Source organism: Pelodiscus sinensis, chromosome 1 (genome assembly GCF_052426305.1).
Source record: "Pelodiscus sinensis isolate ZL-2025 chromosome 1, ASM5242630v1, whole genome shotgun sequence".
Taxonomy (NCBI): domain Eukaryota; kingdom Metazoa; phylum Chordata; order Testudines; family Trionychidae; genus Pelodiscus; species Pelodiscus sinensis.
The window spans coordinates 241,654,834-241,670,977 of NC_143052.1; the positions used below are offsets into that span (position 1 = coordinate 241,654,834).

At 46.2% G+C, this 16,144-nt stretch overlaps 1 protein-coding gene across 2 annotated transcripts in view; it reads right to left on the bottom strand.

Moving 5' to 3' along the window:
• TMEM255B (transmembrane protein 255B) overlaps window positions 1–16,144 on the bottom strand; it is a 120,129-nt gene that overhangs the window by 2,403 nt on the left and 101,582 nt on the right. Inside the window, exon 8 of one of the 2 annotated variants that reach the window (XM_075918372.2) lies at window positions 10,752–10,898. The exons of the other annotated variant lie outside the window; for it this stretch is intronic. Coding sequence (XP_075774487.1) covers window positions 10,752–10,898 — 147 coding nt within the window. The remainder of the gene's footprint in view (window positions 1–10,751; window positions 10,899–16,144) is intronic. 2 annotated transcript variants of the gene reach the window in all.

Sequence of the window (16,144 nt, forward strand, 5' to 3'; positions counted from 1 at the left end):
CTCCTGTCAGAGGCTTCAAGATCTACTGGTAGATCCCGGTCTACTGGTTGGTGATCACTCATGTATAATATTGTTAGTGCTTTTGATCTCAGCAGTTAATCAAAGTTCAAGGCTCTGTGCAGTGTTGCAGTTGGGAGGAACATTTTTTGAGGGAGTCTGGTAACTTTGATGCAATCTTTGTCTACAAACAACATACAAAATTTTATTTCCCTGAACACAAGAGCAACTGCATCCCTGCTTTTACCATTAAAACTTATTTCAGCCAGGAAACCCCCTCTTCCCCCCAAAAGCTCTCTGCTTAAGCTTTTTTTAGGATTGTGCTGCCCAGTGGTATCTGCCTGTCCCTCTCTTGCTTCTCCACTCACAAATACCCACCTCTCTCCTGTGGAGTCCTCTGTCCACCCAGTCCAAATTACTGGGCCGTAGCACATACCCCTTGTGTCTTAGACAGCCAAACAGCCATTTTAAAAGAGGAGTGGAAATCACAACAGTTTAAATAGCATTTCAATGCAAGATGCCTATTCTCTGATCCACTTTATGGCCCTGTGGGTGAGTGAATGTATATAAAAAAATCTCTGAAAGTATGATGTACTGGACAGTAATAGTGTGGCTCCTTTGGGTTGAAGCAAGAATGAGAAATGCTAGATGTTTATGAAAGCAGCCACGTTCAACAATTGTGTTTCACCCATTGTGCTAAAAACAAAAGGATGCACTTTTGGACTGAAATCCTGAGGTGACATCCTGATGTTATTTTAAATATAAATTTTGCCATTGACATCAGTGGGGGAGACCAGGACTTCATCCTTGACCCTCAGATGTTAATCACCTGCCATTCCAAGGGCTACAGCAGAAGTGTTGAGTGCTCAGCTCTGAAGTGCTCAGAATCACAGATCCTGAAATTTTTCAATTAAAAACATTTTTTTTCAAAATGAGGGCAATGCAAAAACTGACAAACTTCATTGTCCTAGGTGCTTAACATTTCCTAGAATAGTGGTATTCTAGAACTGGTAGCTACTGCACCTAGCAAGTTCCTCCTTTGAATAGCACAGTGACGCTCAGATCTGGTATTCTACTCTCCTTATATGGGATGGGCCCCTCAATGGGAATGCTGTGCATGCAGGGACATTAAAGCTTTGGCATCAAGAAGCTGCAGTGTGCTTTTGAGAGGCTAATTTCCTCCTTTGTTTACAGGTGGGGTTGGTTTAAACAGCTTGGGTGCATCTAGACTGGCAAGATTTTGCGCAAAAGCAAATGCTTTTGCACAAAAACTTGCCCGCTGTCTACACTGGCTGCTTGAATTTGTGCAAGAACACTGACTTTGTAATGTACAAAATCAGTGCTTCTTGCACAACTACTTTCACACTCCCGCTCGGGAAAAAGCCCTCTTGCACAAGAATACTTGCTCAAGAGGGCCAGTGTAGACAGGGAAGAACTGTTTTGCGCAAAAAAGCCCCGATGGCTAAAACGGCGATCGGGGCTTTCTTGCGCAAAATCGCATCTAGACTGGCCACAGATGCTTTTGCGCAAAAGCATCCGTGCCAATCTAGACGCGCTTTTGCGGAAATACTTCTAATGGAAAAACATGTCTGCTAAAAATATTTCCACAGAATCATGGCATTCTAGACGCAGCCCTTTTCTAAGGCTTGAGAGAGGGGATTATGTAATTAAAATGTTAGTCATCTAAGGATACAAATGCACAGTTACAGCATTATAACAGGTATTATAAAAGAGAAGTGAGAACACTTCTGATATTTTCACACTAGGCTAGAGTCTCCTCTGTTGTCTGGTTTCTCCTTGTGTCAGTAACAGGGAGACCTATCATCAGTAACTATAGTAATGGTAAGTATTTTCTCAATTATTCATTCACTTGATCAGGGATTTTGCCAACCAGACTACTCTTGAATGCTAGGGTGTAGTCAAACTGCTATTAGTTAATTTTGGAAATAGTTCTAACAAAGTCTGAATTATATCTGTGTAAAATGCAAACTCCCTGTGAACACGGAACTATGAGGTAAAATAAGGAGTTTTTTAGTGTCTAACAACAGTTTTCAAAAATAATATTCTACTGGTTTTAAAAAATACTAGTGGGCTGTGCCCCGTGCTTGCTATGCTCACGTACCCCCCCACTCTCTCTGGTGGCTTTAACAGCCGGAGCGTGTGATAATGTCACTCTGTCGCCTGGCAGGAAAACCTTTTTTATATATAAAGATGAGTCCAGAACCCCTCAGGATGTTGACCTCCTGTTGAAATTAGCACACTGTAGTTCAAGTCTGTTTGCTGAAGTTTTAATTATTACTAACCAAGCAGAAACTGACAATGGGTTAAAAATTATTAAAAAGTGCCTGTCTCTCATTTTCCAGAATTAGGAACTTAGGCCCAGATCTTCAAAGGTATGTAAGTTTCTAGAAATCAATGGGAGTTAGGTGCCTAAATATCTTTGAGGATCCTATATGTCTGGGTCATAGGGTACGTCTAGACTACATGCCTCTGTCACCAGAGGCATGCAGATTAGGCTACCAGACATAGGAAAATGAAGTGGCGCTTTAAATAATCGCCGCTTCATTTAAATTTACATGGCTGCCGCGCTGAGCCGACAAACAGCTGATCAGCTGTTTGTCGGCTCAGTGCGATAGTCTGGACGCGTGGGTGTTGACATCAAAGGTATTTGTCGACCACCCAGGTAAACCTCATCCCAGGAGGCTTACCTGGGTAATCGACAAATACTTTTGATGTCGACACCCGTGCATCCAGACTATCGCACTGAGCCGACAAACAGCTGATCAGCTGTTTGTCGGCTCAGCGCGGCAGCCATGTAAATTTAAATGACGCGGCGATTATTTAAATCACCGCTTCATTTTACTATGTCTGGTAGCCTAATCTACATGCCTCTGTTGCCAGAGGCATGTAGTCTAGATGTACCTATAGAGACTTAGTGTAACTTAGTTCCCAAGGGCTAGGTCAGGGATGGGGAACCTAAAGCCTGGGGGGCCAGATGCGGTCCCTAGTTTTCCTGGATCCACCCCCCCCCCTTCCAGCATTAGGGAGCCTGCACTGGCACTCAAGCCCCTCTCCCCCCATCCCACCACAGGGCTGCAGCACACAAAATCTAGTAGCCCAGGTACCCCTAAGCTCTGGTGTGTGAGGGGAATGTAGGAAGTGTCCTTTTCCTTCTTAGTCAGGGGCCATGTCAGTGAAGGTTTGGGGTTTTTTCTTTTGCTTCTCACTTATGTGTGGCCTCTGACTGATTTTTTTCTGTGGGTCAGCAGCTCCGACCCAAAAAAATGTTCCCCATCCCTGGGGTAGGTCCATGATTCACGCAGTGCTTAGGTGGTTTTTGCAAATACTACTAGTGGAAATGCTTTGTCTCATTAGGGCGATAGCTGAGCATACCTACAGAGTCAGGCACCACACAAAAGACAGATGTGTGTGTTCTGATCTAGTGGTTAGAGCAGGCACTCAACTGGGATGTGTGAGACCCAACTGCAAATACCTGTGCTGCCAAACATCTCTCACATGAGTGCCCTAACCAGAGGGTTACACAGTCACTGCTTGGCTCCAAACTCTGCAGCACATAGCACTGGAAAGCCTGGGTGCTTTCAGAGCTGCTAAGGTCTCTGCCACTGAGCTAGGATCCCTGGACCTGAACCAAGGAATCTGGATGCCTTGAAAATTCCAGCAAGATCCAGGGTGCTCTGGGCATCTAGATCCCCTGCTGCAGAGCTCTTTTCTCTTAGGCCCATAGCCAGCTTCCAAAACAGCTTTCTGGTGTCTGAAGATTCCAGAGAACTCTCCGTTTATTGTATGGAAACTTGGGTGCCTCAGGTGGAGGTGGGGATTCTGCTGCGTCTAGGTACCTAGGAGTTAGACACTGCAGTGCTCAGCATTGCAACTTCATATCCCTTTGTGGATCTAGCCCTCAGTCACTTTTGAAAATGAGACTTAGGTGCTTTTGACAACTTTGCTCATGTTCTATACAAATAACTAACATGGCTCCCTCAAGTCCAAGTTTTGATTTTTCTTTTCTATTTGACTTGGTCTTTACTGTGACAGCGGACCAGTAGGTGACAACTGTAAATGTATCTATATGTGTTGCACACCATAAATGTGAGGTAAGATTTGGATTACAAACACAGAGTTACTAAGTAGTGGAGGTGGGTAATGTCTAAGAATTTGGCCATTTCAGAATATTTTTACAAAAGTCAAAAAATGGAAATGATTGAGTAGAGAGTGTTCACTGCTGAACATTTTCACCAATCATGCATTTGCTGACATACATAAGCCTTTATACTAGTCTGTTACTCATTCCCTCCCCACATCAATGGGATTATCTCATACGTGGAAGGCTGGTTTCTTCCAGGAGAAGGATGAGTAGCTTTCACCTGTGGAGACTAAAGCTTGCATTTGATCTTTCCTGATGTGCAGGTGCTTCCTGCCTCTGATTTTCATGAACAGAAGGAAAGGCAAATGAATACACTTCCAAAACTATTTAGCAATATAGGAAAAGTGTAATTTTTTTAAATGTTTAAGATTGTTGGCTAAAATAGTGACAGATTTATTTTTTAAAGATTAGGATTTTTTTTTAATATAGCAGAACACTAAATATTAAATGTGTATCTCCTCAGTTTAGTTATTTTCTTTGTTAGTTCGTTTGGATCTTCTTCACCACAGTCACTTTCCACTCTTAGCTCTTACTGACTTGAATTTAATGATACTCTTTAGACAATCACAGCTTCACTGCCAACTGAAAATGATCCCTGATTACTAGCCTTTCTGTAGCACATTAAGGTTCATAACACACATGAGTAATTGTGGTGTATTAAGTGAACACTTTCAGAATCTGAGATCCTAAGACTGTATGTATGATTTTCAGCCACCCAGGTTTTATTTACTTACAGGCTTTTCTGCAGTGCTTTTTATTTTACTTTCCTGGCCTTTGTCTGAGCACTTCACAAACATTAATGAATTTTTATCTGCACAACACCCCTGGGAGGCACAGAGTTATTAATTATTTTCATTCTGAAGATGAACACCGATGGTACAGTGATGTACCTAAGATCATACAGGAAGTCTGTAGCTGAGCTGACGTTGGGGCTCCAAAGTCCAATCCTGAGTTTTTCCTAAAAGACCTTCCTTTCCATCAGGACTTTGCACTAGCCTGCTCTGTTGTTGCCGCATGCAGCAGTTTGTCAATCAATTAAAGAAAGGTCTGTGAGTGTCAGCATCTAGATCAGCAGACACACACCAGCACCTTTTTTTTTTAATTAAGCCCTACTTTTGTAATAAACTAGTGTCATGGAAGTTCAGAAAGGTGAGGGAGACGGTAGTCACATGGAGCAGGGAATGTCAGTTTTCAGGGCCACAGCAAAGGATCAAACATTAGCTCCAAGTAGGGATGCAGCTGTGTATTGCCTGGGGGCGTGTACACTCCCTTTGCACCAGAGCCCAAGCACTTTAGCTAGTGGCACCCACAGAGGCAGCATTCACACCCTGAGGCCATAGACCCGCCCCTTTATAAGGACAGTGCAACCCTAACCCTCTCCGTCCCTTCTCACTGATCATGACTACAATCAGAGCGCTGCATGGTGGCTTCACCTGCCACTTTTCTGACTAGTACAGCAGGCTTTGTTAATTAACGTAGTGTTGTTAAGAGTATTGGAAGCCCTGTGTTATGCTCTTACCAGGGGTCAAGCATTTTCCATCATGTAGAGGGTCCATCCCCATGGGAACCTCAACAGGAGGTGCCTGTTGAGTCTCAGAGAAGGACACATTAAAGAGAGGTGCTCCATCTGCCAGTCAGTCCCTTGCAGTGCAAGCAGCATCCTCTGCTGCAGGCTGTGATGCCCACTTTGGCTCTGAGGCCCTCGTCCTTCGGATCTGGGAAATGATGCCACTCTGCATGTGGGCTGTGGCATCTGCCACAAGAGGAAAGAGTCATTCATTCGCCCCGGCGTGGCTAGGAAGAGACCCCATAAAATGAGTTGGGACCCTTCCAGGGCTGAGAGAGATTCCTCCTTCCCGTCTAAGAGATGTGCTGACAGGCACTGCCCTGCCTCTGGTACAGGGGATCCACCTGCTCACTGATCCCACACTGTGAGCAGCAAAGGCCTGTTCTCGCAACCCTGGTTCCAGCCATAGGCTATCCATTGAGCCTGGCCCTGAGGATTGCGCCAGCCCTGATGGTCTCCACACTAATGTCATACAAGCTATTGGACCTGCTGTACCTCTCAATCTTGAACTCTTGGGCACAATGTTGGCTACAGGAGTGGTTCCCAACCTTTTTTATACCACGGACCGGCAAACCCATTCACAAACTTTTGGTGGACTGGTAACATTTTATTCACATCTTTGCATATTCATGATGCAAATAATGAATATTCAAATATGCAAGTAAAATGTTACCAGTCCACCAAAAGTTTGTGAATGGGTTTGCCAGTCTGCGGTATAAAAAGCCCTGGTCCTCAGAGCCCTCTAGTGCCAGCCCTAGCCCCAAGAGTCCCCCCTACCTCTCCACTCACCTCCAGCACCAGCCACTGACCCCAGAGTCCCCTGCACCCAACTCCCCCCAGTACCAGCCCCTGCCATCAGAGCCCCCCAGTGCCAAACACCTCCCGCCCCTTAGAGCCTCCCATGCCCACTGCCAGCCTTCTGGTTCCAGCCCCCAATATTAGCCCCATCCCCAGTGCCCCCGAGTGCCAGCCCTGCCCTTGTAGCTCTCTCACTTCTAGCCCCACCCCAGAGCTCCCCAGCACTAGCCCTGCCCCGGAGCCCTCAGTGCCTGCCCTGCACCCGTCACCTAGCCTGCGCTGCCTCCCAGCTACCAGCCTGGGTCGCAAACATTCTAAGGCTTCTGTGATGGGCTCCATGCAGCCCTCTTACCGCACAGTGAACGGCTCTTCCACGGCCGGGAGGAGACCCCCGCCGCTGCCTAGCACTGATTGGCTGAGAGGTGCCCAGATTAACCTGTTGTGCCAGAAGCTTCCTCTCCCTGGTGCCTGAGGACTTTAAGGCATTCCAGGGCCTCCTGAGGTAGTGGCCATACGCCTTAGGTATCTAAGGCAGAATTCCTGCAGGGGAGCACAGGCTATTCTCCAACCATCCGCTCCTGGGAGAGCAGTGAGCCTGCAAGTGCCCTCTGGAATACCCCAGCTTGATTATCCTCTATGGCAAAGAGATCTGAGGGAAAAAAACCTTCATTCTGATGCCAGGAGGTGAGTATTTCTACTCTTACCTGGGCCCTACCTCCTGGGTGGTGGCTGCAGTAAATGGCAGTGCTCAACGGGGCAAGTATAAATCAAATGGACACCATGAATTGGCAGGCTTTGGCATCTAAATATGACTGACAAATAAATCAATTGGGCAGGCATGTCTAAGCTTGTGGACAAGCTGCCAGAACCCTCTAAGGCAAAGCTTTTGGCATTTGTTGAGGAAGGTGCTTGGTTGCCAAGAGCTCATAGCAGCAGCCAGAATTAGGGCACCAGCTGTGACCATGAGGAGGGCCTTACAGCTGCAGAATTATAACATTGTGCCTGATGTGTGGCAGGCCACTGAGGTATCCTGAGATACTATGCGTGCTTTGGGAGTATATGGTCCAGCTGTTTGGGAGTATATGTTCCGACACTACTATAATGATTAGCAGTTGCAAGATGAATACAGCTCTCAGAATTTTTTCGGACAATTGTCCCTTCCTGTGCAGGAGCACTATGCCTTAAAGAGCCACAGATCCCAAAGGAGAAAGCCCTCTGGTTCAGCTGATTTATTGAACTGGATCCACACTCCTGATGCCTAACAAGCACCCATTTTGATTTGAGTGTTCAGGACAGCACTCCAGTGGTCATTTCTCTTCCATCTCCACAGTTTGGGGACAGGATGGCCCAGTTTTACAGTGTTTGGGACTCGACACAACAGACACATGCACCCTAAGCACCTTCAGATCAGATTATATCATACACGTCTTCCCCCCCCCCCCCCCCACTATTGCATCTCTTTTCAGGGACTCCTTCATGAGACATTGCTCCTTGAGCAGGTTCAGTTTTAATGGCTTTGGGGACCATACAGGAGGTCCCTCTGCAGCATCAGGGGCAGGTGTTTTACTCCTGATATTTCCTAGTCCCCAAGCCCAATGGCGGGATGAGACTTATTCTCAGCCTCCTCTTTGGCTGAATGGAAGCAATTCTTGGTATGGCCATTAGCTTGGGAAGTTCAACCAATGCTAGCTTGAATCCAGAACAGCTTGGAGTTCATGTTACACCTTCAGTCTTCTGGTCTTGCACTCAGTTAACGGAAGGTCCACCTGGTGGCAATTCCAGCATTTCATTTGCCCGTCATTGGGAAGTTGGTGTTTTCAAACCCAGTGCAGTGAGGTTCTGGAAAGGAGTTACTCATCTCCACCCACCAGTTAAAGAGCCAGTTCCTTTGTGGGACCTTAATACTGTTTTAGTGGCTCTTATGGGACCTCTACTTGGGCTTCTGGCAACTTCTTCCCTCTTCTGTGTCAGAAATCATCTTTCCTTGTGGTGATAACATCTGCAAGGAGTTCATGAGTTACAGGTTTTGATGGAAGAAACGTTACAGGCCATTTTGCAGAAACAAAGTAACCCAGTGGCCTCAAAGTTAATGCCCCATATATATAGCAATGGCCTGTCATGCAGCTATTGATGCTATTATTAACCCACACTGTTCCTTATGCATGGGGGAAAATCATAATGCTCTACCTTAATCATCCTACCTTGAAACCTGCCTCTCTGCAATACTTACAAATGACTCCCCTCTGGCACCGAGGAGGCAAGTGAATAAGCATGGCCATAATGTGTCAAGCCCTAAGTTTATCTCTCAGGTGGTTTCCCAGTTTTACGTGAACCAATGTAAACATCTACTAGTGTGCTTCCCTAAGCTACACTGAACCCCAGATGAGCAGTGCCTTCCCGCATGCACTGGATGTCAGGCGATGCCTAGCTTTTTATCTGGACGGAACTAAATCTTCTTGTTTCTTGTGGACTGGCTGGTGGGTCAACCAATCTCTTCATGGTCAACCAATCTCTTGCGGGCAAAAATCTTCCTGTAGCATGACAGGATATGAAGCAGCCCTGGCTACTCCTCCTCAAAAACTATGCTGACCGTGTAGCCATCATTCATAGAATTGATAAATGACATTCCGGTCATCTGAAGAAGTGGGCTGTGCCCACAAAAGCTCATGATACCATCTACATGTTTTGTTAGTCTATAAAGTGCTACCAGACCATTTGTTGTTTTATTCCTTCATTGGACATTCACAGGGCAGCCACTTGGTCCTCCTTGCATGGTTTTGCAAATCACTGTGCCATTATGCCTGTATTCAGACCAGATGCAAACTTCAGAAAGGCAGTCCTGCAGTTTTTTTACAGATATTTGAGCCCCACTGCCTACAAGTACTGCTGACAAAGCACTCACATGGAATACCCAGCTACATTTACTTAAGGGAAGAAAGAATGGTCACCTACCCATAAATGCTGCTCTTCATGATGTCTATTCTGCCCTCTGTCTCCTCTGCATCTACATCTGTACTCCTGACATTTGGGGTGAAGGAACTGAGGGGATTAGGGTGGCACCTTTATACAGTCTGGGGAAGGGATATGGCCATATGGTGTGAATGCTTCCATTGCAGATTCTGTTATGCAAAGTTCTCCGGCTCTCGTGCATGCGGCGCACACCTCTATACATGGAGTACACATTTGCATCACATCTCAGAGAACACCTACAAAGAGGTAAATGTTTTTGTTTGTTTTGTTTGTGGAGCCAGAGAATATCAGCAGAAGCAGGGAACAGATTCCACGTCTCCGACTAATCCAGGTACCAAAGTGAATTCCTCACTCAGGCGTGTTCAAAATTCAAGTTTTTCTCAGTCAATTGCCATAGAAGGATTTCACTTGCTTCAGTGAATTCAGAGATCATCAGGACTATGCTTCAAAGTTAATTCCCCATATACACAGCAATGGCCCTTCATGCAGCTATTGATGCTATTATTAACCCAGGCTGTTCCTTATGGGGGGGGGGGGGATCATAATGCTCTCACCTTATCATCCTACCTTGAAACCTACCTCTCTGCAATACTTACGAATGACTCCCATCTGGCACTGAGGAGGCAAGTGAATAAGCACGGCCATACTGGGTCAGACCATAGGTCCTTCTAGCCCACTATCTTGTCCTCCAGCAGTGGCCAATGCCAGGTGCACCAGAGGGAATAAACAAAAGAGGAAATCAAGTTTTCCATCCCCTGTTGCCCATTCCCAGCTTCTGGCAAACAGAGGCCAGGGACACGTTGCTGCCTATCCTGGTTAACTGCCTTTGATGGTGAGGTGGCAAGTTTTGGTTTTCTGCTAAACCTGATGTATGCTTCTCATCCTCCCAGCCTCCACCTCCTGTCTGCTGTAAAGGGAGCTTCATAAGGCCAGGATTGTCTTTTTATCTATATATCCCTAACATAGTGAGGTCCTGATCCTTGATTGGGGTGCCGAGGTGCTATCAAGGAACTAGTAATAATGATCAATGAAGGAACCAGTGAGAGGGGAGACGACTATCTAAAAATTATCTGTTCTGACCTTTGTTGTCAGAGTAGAGGAGAAACTATGTATGAGGCAACCAATCCATCTTTCCTTCTACCTCCAACTCCTCCAAAACCGCACAGCAGACACAATTTATCAGCATAGGATTTATACCAAAGAGAAACCCCTGGTATTCAAGAGGGTTAACAAGAAAAATACAATTATGTACTCTACCTGAAGAGGTAAAGGATAGGATGGATATGCAGGGATAGCAGCGGCAGAGGGACAAAACCCAGCATATGTCAGGATCTGCTGAGCTGGATTATACAAGATCTGAGGAGGAGAGGTGGAACTAAAGGCAATTTGGGACAGAGGTGCCTGCTGAACACAAAAGACAACAACATGTTAGCAAAATGCAATCATGGATTAGGAAAAAGGGAAGTATTTTGACTACATCAAAATGATTAGATGATTGGACAATGTTTGGTTTCTCTATTTTCTTATTTCCCCAGCATAAGTAAAATACAAACTATACAAGTCATTTTTCCATCCACACTAACAAAAATATTATTTTCTTTGATTGTACCATCCAGCCAAGAATCCCAAATGTTGTACATTAACACTCACAATACTACCATGTACTCTCTAGATACCTAAGTAGGGAAAACAAGGAACTTTGGAATTAAATCCTACCCACCTCGCCGCACACACATACACTGTTACCTTACTCTAGAAATTGGCTGTTTTGGTTTGAAGTGGGGTTTTTGGTCTGGAGTTACACAGCTACTTTCTTTTTTGCCTTTTCCCAGCACCTGCCTGATGATGCAGTGGGCAGGACTTTAGACTTAGAAAGTACCAAGCCGAAAACTGAAGAACAGTGTGGAGTGCAGCTTTGACCTTGACCCGCAAAAGCACCCTTCCCCCCAAATTTCCTCTCCTCCAGGCACACAGTGTCCTGACTTCTTGCCATCACTACTAAGCAAGTATGCTGCTGCGCTCACTCTGCAGTATCTCTGTTCCATCAGAGAAGATACTGTGACAGCACACCCCTCTCCAGCACCCCTTTATTGTCTCCCTGCCCCCCGTTACATTAAGTCAATGCAAATCTTTCTGTTGAGTTCAATGAGAGTTTTGTTGCCTCCTCAGTCATTTGTATGAAAGAAGTGTGCTTTGCAATTGGAGGCAAACAGAAGAGGGCAAGTGCCTCATTATTCGTTTTTGTTTATTTTTGTAATTAGTGGAGTTCTCAGGGTGAAGGCAAATCATTTTCTTTTTACAGAAATAGCAAAACAACACTTAAATATCACTTAAATATTTTAACAACACTTAAATATCACACTGACTAGCCATTGTTTTTCTGGTAGTTCCTGTAGATTAAACTGGCAAGTCATTACCTCCTGCACATGTGATATAAGGGTCATGGGTCAGCTGCTGGTTTCTTCCTAGTTTCTGTAGCTAAAACCCAACCCTCTGCCATACATAATGCATTACTGTCTCAGTTGTATAATTTTGCCATTTGTGTCCCAATCCTGAAGAGCAACTTATAGGATTGGGGGGGGGGGGGTGGTTGCAACCTCTTTCAGGCTCACAGCTAGCTAATGAGGAGCAGAGAAGCTTTGCAAAATACAAGTGGAGTGGAATCCTTCCCAGGAAAATTTTGAAATACTTGGTGCAACACTCTGCCATTCAGAAGGATGTAAGGCAACTATTTTTCCATCTCTACTCCACTGTCCCACACACTGGGGGAAAAGACAGTGTCGCTATTCAGCTTGCCCCTTCTTAAAACAGCATTTCTAGCTGTGTGACCATGTCTGGGGCTTGCATCCATGCTGATCTGGGAAGGTGGCACCTACAAACATTTCCACAACCATAGGGCTGAGGGCTTCCTCTGGATTTTGTGTAACACTAAGGATCATGTCAGCGCTCAACACATAACATGGGACATAATAAAAATGATTTTCTATCCAATGTTGGATTGATACTCAATTTTCAGATATAATAAAAATACGTAAATATAATTAAAGCAATAATCGTATCGTTTCTATGGAAGGGACTGACTCTGAGCTTACTGCACAAAGGTAGCCATGTCCCTGTGAAATCGCCTTACTGAAATGGAAAGGATTTTGGCCTCCTGTTGGTTTTAACAGGAAAAACAGTTGACTAAGTCCTGTTGTAGGTAAATTTCAACATGTAACTAAGCAGTCTGGGGATGGGTTTTTTTTCTAATTACCATACGTTTTGTAGACGTTGAATATGAATGTGTACATTAAGACAGAACTGCTCTGCCTCTCTCCCCCACCATCCCCTCATGCTTCTGGCCTAAATCTTAAATACCGTATTTTCCGGCGTATAGGGCGACTGGGCGTATAAGACGACCCCCTATCTTTTTAATTAAAAGATAGGGTTTCATCTTATACCCCAGCGCCCCTCCGCCTCCTTTGCTCCCGGTGTCCCTGGTCTGCTGGAGATGGTCCCCAGCAGACCAGAGGCACCGGGAGCAAAGCCGCAGCAGCTTTGAAAGCCTCGGGGGAAGCCGGCGGGGGGGCATCCCAGGCGCGCCTGGGCTGCTCCCCCGCCGGAGCCCCTCCGCGGCTTTGAAAGCCTCGGGGGAAGCCGGCAGCAGGGCATCCCAGGCGCGCCTGGGATGTATACCCGGCGTACAAGATGACCCCCGATTTTTGGGGGATGTTTTTTAACATCAGAGGTCGTCTTGTACGCCGGAATATACGGTAGCTTTGTGGAGATGGGTGTCTCTGCCTCCGTCTATAAAAAGTAAAGTGTGGCAAAAAGAGAAACACCCTTTCCAGAGAAATGTATGAGCTACTTGTGCCAAAATGGGTCTCAGCCCTGACTCAGAATGAAGCATGAAATGTAGGCTCACCCTTATCTATCCATTGATATAAACAAAGTCGTAAGACACCTATTTCTGAACATCAACATGAAACACAGGGATCCTGTTTGCATTGCATTCATTCATTGCAGTTACCCAACTGCTCTGCTTGTTACATGCTTACATGCGTCCTTCCATCTCATGTGAATCTTTGAAAACTTTTAAGACCACTGTGTCAGAAACTCATAAACCAGAAGCAACTACGTTCTAATTTTTTGCAAGACAAAACAATATTTTCTGTGTAGGAGAATCTGATGGGTTTAGAACTAATTGCGTTTTGTTTTTCAAACCATTCTCACATCACACATTTTGGCAGCTATAACTCCCCAAAGCTACGCCTTATTTTTACTAGCCAGCCTCGCTGTCTCTTGGGTTTCATCCTTAAATGCCCTCAGGAACGTAAAGGACAATTTCTGTTTAAATCACTATGCTTCTGAGCGTTTCTGAGAAGATTGCATCATGAAAAAACAGATTACGATTCTCTTACCCAGATTTTATTTTTTTTCTCTTATCAACTCCATGCCCTTTTGCATGCTTTTCCTTGCCCAACTCAGTTCTCAGTTTTTAACAGCTGTTTATTGCTTTTCTGCTTCTGCACATAAATAAATTAGCAAAACAGTAAACTAAATAGTGTTGGTTGCCTAAAAGGAGACTGGAAAATCATTTGCTGTAGTGGAGAACAGCAGTTCTGTTATGTATTTTTATAACATTTGACACTATTGCGGGGTTTCTCCACCGAACTCATGGTGATTTACAGAAATTCGGCTTCTGTCGTCAACAGATACTGTGCACACTCCTACCCCTTCACTCCTGCAGCAGAGGAAATCTAAGCAGCGTTCTGATTTTCTAAGCTCTGTGAGGAGCTAAACAAACTTGCTCCCAGGCAGAGATGATGTTGCATGACTACTGCTGCGATTTCATTCTATTGCTTTTTGCTGCTTGGATGCTTGCTTGGCCTGAGTGCTCAAATCTGTAAATGCAAGCTCAGCCCTTCCAGCATGTGATGTGTGAGGGTATGGAACTGGATCATAATTATTCGGGGCAGGAGGAGGAGGGGTTTATAGGAACATTTCAACAGCTCTGCATCCTTCATGAACAGTGACATTAAATCAATGCCTCCAGAGGAATGAGTTTCACCTCAATAAGTCATTTTGGAGCAAAGAGCCCATCCAAGGACTATGCAACACCATTTAAGCCTTAGCCGAAGTAAAAGTGGGATTTATATGTTTATAAGCCTTGTGCTGGGTGTTCAGTGCAGATGTAGATTTCACCATTATAAACTAATCTCCAGCGGAACACTGGCAACTCCTACTGGTTTTGGTAAAGCATCATTTATTTTAATTATTTTTAACCTGCTTTGTAAGCTTTAAAAGCCATCTTTCCATTACTTATCTGCATCTGTCTCTGTGACCGGGCGTTCGCCCCACACTGGCCCATTGAGGGTAAATCCCAGTCGTGGGAGAGGGCTGAGTGCACAAAGCCCCATTGCTGAGGCAGAAACTAGCTAATTGGGGCCCAGCTGAGGAGAGAATAAATAAAAGGCTCCTGAAGAGGAGGAGTCAGATTCACTCTTGTTCTAGCTGGAGAATGGGAGGAACCTGGCTGCTAGGGAAGCTAGAAGCTTCCTGAGTTAGAGCAGGGCTGGGGAAAGAAAGGCAGCACTGGGAAAGCTCCCAGGCTGCAGGGCCTGAAGCAAGGCCTTAGGCTAGAAGGGCTGCAGAGAGGCACTCCGAGTAGGCAAACGCAGCAGGTCCACACCAGTGTTCCCGCTAGTGCTATGACTACACATGCGCAAGAACCCGCAGAGCGTCCACATTGCCCGCCTGCTCTTGCGCAAGAAGATTTACAGTACGGTGTAGCAAGAGAGGGCTTCTTGCACAAGAAAGCTCTATGGCTGAAATGGCCATTGGAGCTTTCTTGTGCGAGAGAGCGTCCACACTGCCATGGATGCTCTTGCGCAAAAGCACATGGCAATGTGGACGTGTTCTTGCACAAGAGTTCTTGCACAAGAACCCGCCAGTTTAGACATAGCCTAAGATTTTCTATCTGTGACCGGAGTGAGTTTTGTCTTGTGCATCAATATTGATGTCATGTGCACTTGTTCAGATGTGTGCCACTGTGGCACCCACCAGTTACTAACAAAAAAATATATTATACTAAGGGCCTATGCCCCTTGCTCACTACGCTCACCAACCTCCCATCCTTGGGGTTAGGAAAGCCTGGGTCTCCCCCAGCTGCCAGGGAAGGCCAGGGCCGTGCCAGTCCCCATCCCCAGCTGCTGAGGAGGGGAGTGCTGGGAGCCACACCAGCCCTGGCCTCTCGATGCCCCCCCCCCCTCCAAGCCATAGCCAGGCCCAGCCTCCTCTCCCCGCCCCAACCCCGGTTGCAGCTCTGGTCTCTTGGCCTCCCCGCTCTCTACACCTGGCTGCAGCCAGTCCAGGTCTGCCCGGCCTCTCGGCTCTCCACCCCTCTCCCCAGTCCCTCAGCCCCCCTCCAGCCACTGGAGAAGGGCCAGGGCCAACCCAGGGAGTGGTGAGGGTGGTGGTAGTGGCTCCTTGCTGCACTCAGGGCCCCGACACTCCAGGATCCTCAGGGAACCACCGCCACTTCTGGCTGCCTCAGGCTAGGCACTCTAGCCTTGTGCCCCCCTGCAGGATTAGTGCAGGGGGCTTCCTGCAAGAGAGGGGGGTGAGGAGGAAACCCTGAGGATCCATACCAGATTTGGCTTGTGGGGAAG